Source organism: Bos javanicus, chromosome 24 (assembly GCF_032452875.1).
Source record: "Bos javanicus breed banteng chromosome 24, ARS-OSU_banteng_1.0, whole genome shotgun sequence".
NCBI lineage: Eukaryota > Metazoa > Chordata > Mammalia > Artiodactyla > Bovidae > Bos > Bos javanicus.
The window spans coordinates 43,092,445-43,102,577 of NC_083891.1; the positions used below are offsets into that span (position 1 = coordinate 43,092,445).

General features: G+C 44.2%; 2 protein-coding genes across 6 annotated transcripts in view; one reads left to right on the forward strand and one right to left on the reverse strand.

The window, feature by feature from the left end:
* The first annotated feature begins 6 nt into the window (after window positions 1-6).
* Window positions 7-9,983, forward strand: PSMG2 (proteasome assembly chaperone 2). Its single transcript, XM_061400007.1, has 7 exons — window positions 7-178; window positions 2,674-2,845; window positions 4,631-4,689; window positions 5,950-6,068; window positions 7,358-7,531; window positions 8,891-9,011; window positions 9,800-9,983. Exons 1-7 carry the CDS (start codon window positions 122-124, stop codon window positions 9,890-9,892), a joined length of 795 nt encoding a protein of 264 aa, XP_061255991.1. The 5' UTR covers window positions 7-121; the 3' UTR covers window positions 9,893-9,983.
* PTPN2 (protein tyrosine phosphatase non-receptor type 2) overlaps window positions 5,947-10,133 on the reverse strand; it is an 86,286-nt gene continuing 82,099 nt past the window's right edge. For all 5 annotated transcript variants that reach the window (XM_061399992.1, XM_061399989.1, XM_061399988.1 and 2 more), the window contains one exon: window positions 5,947-8,841. The gene's annotated coding sequence lies outside the window, so the exon portion shown is untranslated. The remainder of the gene's footprint in view (window positions 8,842-10,133) is intronic.

Consider the following 10,133-nt stretch of genomic DNA (forward strand, 5'->3'; position numbering starts at 1 on the left):
CGCGCGCCGCCCCGGCAGGCAGTGGGACGGGCACCTAAGGACCGCAACCCGGGCCTCGAAGGACCCCAGGAGCCCTCCACCCGCACTTCCGGCCGCCGGCTCTTCGTGCCGCCAGCGAAACATGTTCGTCCCCTCCGGGGACTCGGTCCCCGACCTCGCGGGGTGCACCCTCCTAATGGTGAGTCGGGGCAGGGGGCCGGCGTCAGAGCGGCCCCCGGACGCGCGCAGTCTGCGGGGCCGGGTCCTGGTGGCTGAGAGCGGAATGTGCGGGGACGTGACCTTGCCCTCCGTTGGTGCCGTGCGGGCCACTCGCTGTACCTTTCTTCCTGGAAAACCTTTTCTCAGCGAGCTGTGTACCGCGCTTAAGCTGGGGAGTGATTGTCATTAGTCAGGAAACTGCAGACGGGCTGGTAAAGACTTGCCGACAGCACGCGGTTCTATCGCGGTTCATTCATTGCCTCAGTGAGCGTTGTGTTGTGTCAGGGTGTAATGGTAAGACCAGGTTCTATGTCTCAAGGAGTTCGCAGTCTAGTTGGGAACACACGTAAAAAAAGTTAGAACGTTGAAAGGGGTACAGAAAGACCCTGGGATTTATTGGGAAGGGGAGGGACACAAAGACCTGTTAAGAAAAGCTTCGTATGTGGAATTAAAAAAAACAACATAGAACAGATTGGATGAAATAGGTGAAAGGGGTCAAAAGTACAAACTTTTAGTCAAAAATAAGTCCTGGAATGTAATTTGCAACGTAGTAACTATAGTTAACACTGTGTTGTATGTTTGAAAGTAACAGTGTAGATCTTAAAAAGTTCTTATCACAAGAAAAAATAATTTTTTGACTGAGTGGTGATGAATGTTAAGTAGACCTGTTGAGGTAATCATATTGCAATGTGTACAGATGTCGAATCACAATGTTGTGCATCAATTTTTAAAAGGACGATGGTAATAGAAAAGTCACTTTTCGACAATTTTCATCATAATGAAAGCAAGAAATATCAGTGGGGACTTCCCTCCTGGTCCAGTAACTAGTACTCTGTGCTTCCACTACAAGGGACATGGGTTTGATCCCTTGTCGAGGAACTAAGGTCCTACTTGTGGCGTGGCTCAAAGCAAAAAAGAAGTATCAGTGAATGATATAAGCAGCTTTGATAGTGTACTGAGGAAGAAAATTTGACTTCATATCAAAGTGTCTCCCTGAAAAATATTCGTTAATCACAAAAGGGAAAAAGTATTTTTGCAGGAGATACCTGGCAGAAAGAAAACATCATAGAGAAAATAATGTCCACAGGTTACTAGCAGTACCCTTGACGGTGAAGAGGGAAGCCATATTGGATTGAAGAAATGGGAGAAGACGTGGAGATGTGTATGTTTGTGCTTTTGTTCCTGAATTCACAGATAAAGTTCCTGCTTGTGTCTTAGTGGACGGACTGTAAGGAATTTGGGCTCTGCAGGGACACTGAGAAGTGACAGCGTGTGAAAAGGGAGTTTTTTTTAGAAGGAAAGATTTTAGAGGGTGCGAATAGGCTGATGGGAAGAATCCAGTAGTGAGGAAGAAACGAACGATACCCGAGATTGAGGGTCTAACCAAAGTAGCAGAATCTTCAAAAAAGGGAAAAGGAATTAAAGGAGGGTAACCAGGGGATTGGTACGTGAGGGCACAAAGTGGGAGGCTGCTCTGAGGGATCCATAGAGGCCAAAAACGAGCAGTTGCTGGAAGAGTGCAGAGGAGCAGGTATAGTGAAGAGAAACTTGGGAGACAGGATGAAGGACAATTAGTCCTCTCCTGCTGTGGCTGCTGAGGGGAAGGGAAGCAGGTCCCTGGTTTAGGTAACTGGGTGAGTAATTGTTGCTGTTTTCTGAAGTGCAAAGTAGGGAGCGGGTTGGGCAGATGCTTTGTTTGGTACCTGCTGGTTTTGATGTAACAGTGTGGAGATAGCCATTAGGCTGTGGAGTTCAGGTGAGTGGGGTGTAGGTAGAGATATGGTAGTTGGCTATTTGAAGTCATGAAAGAGAGAGTGTGTGTGTGAGAGGGAGAGAGAGAGCGAGCGAGTGTGTGTGTGTGTGTGTGCCCCGCATGAAAAGAAGCTCCCTCCAATCTTTAGGCACTAACGAAGCAAATGGAAAGAAGACCCAGGAACTCTGTTGTTCACACCTCACAGCCTCCGCACCTGCTTGCCCACTGCCTGACCTCATCATATCCCAAGTCTTGGTGTGACTGTCTCCCTTACCTCTTTCAGGGCTATAGTTACTGGTCACCTGAAGTGACTGTTTCCTTGACCACCCCTTTTGAACTTGCAGTCACCCACAAACACACACACCCTTACTGACTTAAATGTTTTCTATAGTACTTCCGCTATGTATTTTACTATTTTGTTTGCCACAGCAAACCACCCCCTTACTAGATGGAAACTCCACAAGGGCAGGAACTCTGATCCATTTGTTCACTGCATCCTCAGTGCCCAGAACAGGGGTTGACACATAGCAGGTATTCAGTAAGTATGCAGTCAGTAGTCTCCAGGTGGAGCTAATGAAAAGCTCAGCACCCAGGTGTGATGCACCTGGGCATTGGTATCCAGTACCTCTGCTGTGACTGCCCTCTTCTGTCTAAACTTCTTAAAGTGCTGCTGATTTGGATAACTTAATGAACTTTTTTTTTTTTTTTTTTTACTGTTTCAGCCAGCAGTATCTGTTGGAAATGTTGGCCAGCTTGCAATAGATCTGATTATTTCCACACTGAATATGCATAAGATCGGTTACTTCTATACTGACTGTCTTGTGCCAATGGTTGGAAACAATCCATATGCAACTGCAGAAGAGAATTCAGCGGAGCTCAGTATAAATGCTGAAGGTGTGTTATATCCTTCCACAAGGCAGAGTTGTGTCAAGTCACAGCCAGACCCTCCCTGGGTGTCTGTTGGCACCTGGAGTGGCTCTTTAGAATCCATAGCGGTCCCCTCCTCTCCTGCACACACCCTGGATTACAGCCCCCTCGAGAGATGTGCTTGTATTTGTACCCTTGGATAGAATGATTTTTAACACGGGGTTTCCCCCTCTTATCCTCAGTTTTACTTTCTGTCCTCCTGGCACGTGTAAGTATTGCTCACACTGGGCTCAGGCCTTTGTGTTTAATGTGCAGCGCCCCACGCAGGCTGAAGTCATCTGTCACACAGTGGTAGCGTTCATTGTAATGCACACTGACCCGGCTCAGAGAGGCGAGTCACTTGACTGCAGGAGGCCTAGGCCCTTCCCACACCACCCATCTCCACAGTTCCCTGCTGTGCTGTCAGTTGGGGTTAGTCAGGGCTCACAGCGTACAGACTGACCACTGTGTTCCTCTGGCCTCTGTATTTTCTGAAACTGGACTTAGTATTAAAGCCTTGATTATTTAGAAGCTAAATATTTTTGACCAGAATACGTGAAAGGTGATGTTATATCACACGAGCAAGGCGCTGGGAAACAGGATCTTACCAACAAAACACTCTGGTGGAGAGCAGGAGTGCTGCTGCTGCAGAAGTGAGGCGTCATGGACGTCAACTCAGCCTGCCCACCTCCCTGGTTCCTGAGCTTCCAGCTCCAGCCCACTTTGTCCCAGACACGCCTGGTGGTCAGCACCCTTGCTAATGGTTGCTACACGGTCCCAGTCATCCCACATACACCAGTCCAGTGAGATGATCCCTACAGACGTGTAGAATGGGAGAGACGTGACCCACGACACACAGTGCCCGAGTCTCGGGTTGTCTGTGATGTTTACAGTGACTGAAAGCTTAGCCCTGGCACAGAGGCTTAATCACATGTTCTTGGAGACTGTGTATTTTGTCCTTGGATCATGTCAGGGCTTCTCATTCTTGGAGGTAAACTTGGGCAGGGCCTCCTAAAGCATCAGTAAAGTGGGCCCCTTGTAGACTCTGGTGAATGCTGTGGATCCTCCTCACAGGATAAATTCACACGTATTGACTCACAGAGGTCTTATGTTTTATTTCAGGTCTTTCTGAATCTCCTGAAGAAAATAAATGTAGCTTCTGTGTTTTATCACACAGCTAAATTTGCCTGCATTTTACTCTTCCTTCTAACCCCAATGAGTGTGACTGTTCTCTAGAGAAAAGAGGGAACAATATCAGAAACCAAACCTTGAAAATGGGTCTTGAAAATGAGGTCATTTGTTATAAGGATAGAAATTTCCAGGGGAGTCCTCTAGGTTTACAATCAAAGAAGAGAAATAATTTTTGATAATTTTCTTATAGTTAAATTTCAGCAATGAATCTATTCCATAGAATAAAGCCCATGGGTGAATTCTGAGGTACTTTTAAAGTGTTTTAGCTAAATGATGTAGTACATATGTTCTGTGTTTTAATTGGCAAAAATCTTTAGGGACTTCCCTGATGGTCCAGTGGTAAAGAATCCACCTTCCAATTCAGGGAACACAGATTTCAATCCCTGTTTGGGGAGCTTAAGATCCCACAAGCAGCGGGGCAGTTAGGCCTGTGTGTTGCAACTAAGACTGGATGCAGCCAAATAAATATAGTTTTAAAATATTTAAATACAGAATTTTTCCTAGTTCAGTTTTGTTATTAATTTCTCATGTATGACTCCTTAATTTTAACTATCATGTGGTTTCATTCTCTTATACTTGCAGTGTATGCATTGCCTTCAAAGAAACTAGTGGCTCTTCAGTTAAGATCCATTTTTATTAAGGTTAGTATATTGCTTTTGTCTTAAGTTTATTAAAGTACAGTATAATGAGAAAATACCGAGTCATTATTAAGATTCAAAAATCATTTTCTTTCTTTATATTTATACAGTTAAGCAGTCTGAGTTTATAGAGAAATACTCATAAAATTTCAGAGTTGTCACTATTATTTCCTGAATATATTGAAAGGAATTGGGACATATAGCTTGGGCCCTGTATATTCCTGATTCAGGTACCATGGGTGAAAAAATTTAAGCATATGAATATTACAGGTTTATTCTATTTGCATTACATTTCAAACCCGTGGCACCTGCATAAAAATTACGTGTATCTGAAAATAACACTTTTGAATCCCGCTTCTCTCCCCTTCTGCTGTCACCACTCTGGTCCAGCCCATGTCCTCTCTCATGCCCCTGATTCTGCTTCTGCACCACCCGCCCCACAGGCTGTTCCACCCCAGGTCCTGGAAACCTCAGTCAGATCCTCTTGTAGCTTCCTGTCTCCAAGCAAGTTCATAGCCCTCACCACTGTCTAGCAGGAATGTGTCCACACTGACCTGGCAGCCACTAGACACCTGGAGCTATTTAGATTTTGTTTCATCCATTAAAAGTAGAGTGAAAGGTCCACATCCCAGGTCAGTCGCCTGTTCACCTCTTGCCACACCTGGCTGACCCTCTGTGCCCGTGCACACAGTTTCCTTCTGCCAAACAGTCCAAAGCAGCTGGGTGCCAGCATCACATAACACACGTCTTACAGGAAGGAGAGTCTCCTTCACAACTACAGCACACCACACACCTGGGGGATGAGCATTAGAGAATACTCAGATTTCCCCAGCTGCTCCCCACACACCCATCAGTTCTGCATCCAGGCAAAGTTCAAGTATTGCCTCGGCTGTCACACCTTTTTAGCTGGTGTTCAGCATGGAGCTGACTTCCTCCTGTGATTCACAACACGGACTGTGCTGAGGGACCCAGACAGGCATTCTGCCTTCTGGCTTACCTAACCCAGAATTTTCTGGGGCAGAATTTTCTGCCCCAAATTCTGCCCCTGATCAGATTTGGGGCAGAAAATTATAGTCATTGTTCCTCATGTTTCACCTTCAGTGCAAAGACAATAAGTGGATCTGAAACTAACTATAAGTTTAGCATACATAAACTGTTAATAGTATCATCACAAAGACTGATGAAATACTATGTAGGCTACTCTTGTTACAATCTGAGATCTAACTTTGTATTTTCATTGTACTCTTTCCATGGTATACAAAGTATAAATCAAAGTCATTCTGTGAAAAACTGCTTTCCTGGGTGAAATGCAGCGGCTGCGCCAAAGTGGTGGTTCTTTCTAGCAGCCACTCGTATCACCGTAATGACCTCCAGCTGCGCAGGTAGGTCTGTGTCTCTGGACAAGTATTTTTGTTAAGATGTATACAGTTATTAGGATGATTTCTTTACTAAAAGGTTAAAACAAAAGTTTAACGCCATCCTTTCCTTTTCTCCCTGGAATTTAGAAAGAAGGAGGTAAAGATTGTGGGGAGGCGATGGCACCCCACTCCAGTACTCTTGCCTAGAAAACCCCATGGACGGAGGAGCCTGGAAGGCTGCAGTCCATGGGGTCACGAAGAATCAGACACGACTGAGCGACTTTACTTTCACTTTTCATTTTCATGCATTGGAGAAGGAAATGGCAACCCACTCCAGTGTTCTTGCCTGGAGGGTCCCGGGGACAGCGGAGCCTGGTGGGCTACCATCTATGGGGTCGCACAGAATCGGACACGACTGAAGCGACTTAGCAGCAGCAGCAGGGGGAGTAGCGTTGGGGGCCCTTGGTGTTCCCAGGGCCGCAGCACTGGGGTCTAGGGTAGCAATGGGGTGCTTCAGGGGCTGCGCTCTGCTGTGTGTATCTCTGGGACTGTGCTCTGCTGTGTGTGTCATGAGCCCACAGCACCTCAGGGCTCAGCTGATGGAGAGAAAGGAGAAAGAGTACCTGAAGTTTATCAGTTGATTCAAAGACTGGATCAGTGTTTCTATTTATTTCCATGTATTCAACCATTTGTATCTGCAGAACTCCAGCTGCCTTTAAGTACAATTTCCAGGCATGTCAGATTGAATTCTTAAATAAAAGATAACGTATTCAAGAGTTAGAAATCCATAATATTTATTGCATTGTCATTTGTACACCTGTAAAATCATGAAGAAGAAATATCAGCGAAGAGTAACCTCTCAAAATGAGTTAATTTCTGAGACTGTCACAGTAGACCACATTTCTGAGGCCCTTGTAAGAGGCCTTGTCGGGGTGTGGCCGTGGGGTCTTCATGCTGGCCTTGCCTTCGGTTGTTTACCTGTCCCCAGCACAGTCTCCTAAGTATGTGACTAGCAAGTCAGAGCAATCACTTTACATTACTCTTCCATAAACTGTCAGAACTTGCATTTTGCCTTCTGCAACAAAATATATGGAAAACAAGGTAATTTTTGCTGAAAGAACTCTTGTCTTAATGTTCTTATTTGTGAGTGTTTAGTTAGTGAGAAGGCAATGGCAACCCACTCCAGTATTCTTGCCTGGAAAATCCCATGGATGGAGGAACCTGGTAGGCTGCAGCCCATGGGGTCGCACAGAGTCGGACACAACTGAAGTGACTTAGCAGCAGCAGTTAATGATATGATTGTTTCTTTCCAGTACCCCCTTCAGGTACCTTCTTACACCTTCCATGCAAAAAAGTGTTCAGAATAAAATACAGAGCCTCAACTGGGAAGAAATGGAAAAAACCCCATGCATTCCTGAAATAGACGATTCTGAGTTTTGTGTCCGTGTCCCTGGAGGAGGGATCACAAAGCTGCTCTATGACGAAGGGTGAGTGTGTCTGCCTGTGTCTTTGCTCCCCACATGATTTCAGGATGAAATCAAAATGAAATCAGGATACCTGGGAGTGTTTGGATTGCTTGCTGGAACTCTGAAAATGCCCTTATTAAATAGGTGCTGTGTTACTTTCAAGGGAAAGACTGAAATGTGGTTATAGAATTGGTTCCTGAGAAGCCATATTTAATGCTTCATTGTGTGTAGCATGTTAGGGGTCCTAACACTTATTCTCTGCCTATAGTCAGTTCTTTATGTGGTGGTGGTGGTGGTGGTGGTGGTGAGATGTACATAACATTAAATAAACCATTTTTAAGCGTACAATTAAGTGGCATTAGGTACATTCACAGTGTTGTATACCCATCAGCACCATCCACCTTCAGGATTTTGATTCTAAATAGACCTGCACTCATTAAGTAATAACTCCTTTCTTATACCTGAAGAACCATCATTTCCTCCAACATTTCTTTTGCCTAGTCTGTCTCCGGTCTTTCCTCTCTGGCTTACACCCACAGTATATTATTTCACCTCCTCTCACACCACAGCTGCGAAGCCCCAGCCAGCTAGTCACTCCCACCTGCTCTGCAGACCACCAGCTTTGAACTGTTCTCTTGCTCTGTTCAGGCCCCGTCATCTGTGCCTACACTGCTGTCAGGTCATAGACTGCGGAGCTGAAATAACAGGAATGTGTTTGCTCACAGTTCAGGGGGCTGAACCGAGTTCAGGCGCTGACACGGCTGGAGAGGAGGCAGCACTGAACCAGAGGGGCGGCAGCCACGGAAGAGGACCGGTGGGCTGCCTGAGCCTCTCAGCCCTGAGCACACAAGCGCAGGGTGAAACCACGAGGCCAGAGAGCAGTCCCTGGGCGGCTTTGTGACTTTGCTCACAAAGTTAGCGGCACTAGAGAAAGTGCTGAGAGAAACACACTCCTCATGGAACATTTGGAAAATATAGAACCGTCCAAACAAACAATATTTAAAATACTCAGCTATGTCAACCAAAAGTAACTACCATGACTAGTTTTTTGGTCTGCTTTCTTCCCATCGTCTTTAAAATATAGTTGAAGTAAATACTTGCAGCTGCAGGATATTGCAGCTGTAGAGTTTATGCTGTTTAAAGATATTTCTCACAAAACTGATGTTCTTTTGGTTTTCTCACATAAATCTTGCTGTGAGGCAGGAAGGTGCACGTGCCCAGGGTGAGTGTTACATGGCTCCCAGTTCCGTCTCTACATGTAGAACGTGTGGCATCTCCTCGCATACGATCTGGCTGATCATCTCTATAGGAACACAGGCACAGTGGAACTGCTGTTGGGAGGCAAAAAGAATACCTGATTGTTCTTTTCGTTTGTTGCAGCTGTTCTAAAGAAATCCCAATCGCGATTCTGCTGAAGTTCGTTTCAGAAGGAGACAACATCCCAGATGCTCTGGGTCTGGTTGAATATCTTAATGAATGGCTTCAGATAATCAAACCACATGTAAGTTTTACTAAAGCTTAAGCCTGATTGTTCGTTAGGTATTCATAAACTTGCATTTTTACATACTATATAAGTAGACCAAGTAAGTGAAAGTTATGTTAAATATAGACATCTTTATATAAAACTTACATTGAACTTTTGAAAAGAAAGCAGCTAACCATTAAGACTGATTTTTTAAAAAAAGGAAGATCTTAAGTACTTCACTGTGTTCATTGTTAGTGTTGCATTAATTATAGCAACTTGTTTATAAGGATAAACAAGTCCTCTTTGGAATCCAGGATTGTTTTTTCTTTTTTAAGTAAAACGTACAGTTATGGGAGCAATACCGTAGCTATTGGACATGCATTATAATTAAAATACATTCCCTATTACAAAATAAGAGTATTACACCAGGGAAATCAGTTAGCCTTTTGGCATAACAGAAGTAAACGAAGCCTGCTTTATATAGCAGGTGACTGTCTTTTTAATTCATGCCTTTTCACTGAACAAACTGATGCAAATCATGCAACACTTATTTTTTTTCTTAACCCCTATTTCTTTTGAATTTGATTTTGCTCCGTGGACTCCATTCACAGTCATTCTGGTATATCTTTATGATTTGGAATTTGAGGGAATTTATCTTCAGCTGTTATAAAGACAGAAATTTATTACTACTTTGTTTTTTCCTTACAATAAAAGCTAGAAGTGTCAAAACCAAAAGGAACAAACAAGAGAGTTCTGTAGTGTGTGTTAAAGGGAGAGGGAGCAGTAAAGCTGAAGGACTCAGATACTCTGTTCTTCACTTGCAGTGTGAGGACCCCACAGCATCTTCCCTGCCCTGGAAAATGCCGAGTTCCTGGAGGTTACTCTTCGGCAGTGGTCTTCCCCCTGCGCTCTTCTGATCTGTTTCAGTTTTATACCTTACTTCCCAAGATGCTTACTACCAACACAACTGGTAAACAACTGTATAAAAAGAATGTATTAGGAAATCTTTATTTTCCACAGAAAAATCTCCAGGAAAAATGGATTAACACAAGGTTGTTTTTACCATGTTTTCCATCATCTACAACAAATGTAAAGTTTGTGCAATAAATTGTTTTCTAAGTAATTTTGTCTAAAATGTGTTCTTTTATGTGTTTTTTT

Excerpts from the sequence above, each read along its gene's own strand:
- PSMG2 (XM_061400007.1), top strand. The coding sequence starts at position 122 with ATGTTCGTCCCCTCCGGGGACTCGGTCCCCGACCTCGCGGGGTGCACC. Across the intron at positions 7,532-8,890 it reads AAGCTGCTCTATGACGAAGG|CTGTTCTAAAGAAATCCCAA; the intron begins GTGAGTGTGTCT and ends CGTTTGTTGCAG. Across the intron at positions 9,012-9,799 it reads TTCAGATAATCAAACCACAT|TGTGAGGACCCCACAGCATC; the intron begins GTAAGTTTTACT and ends CTTCACTTGCAG.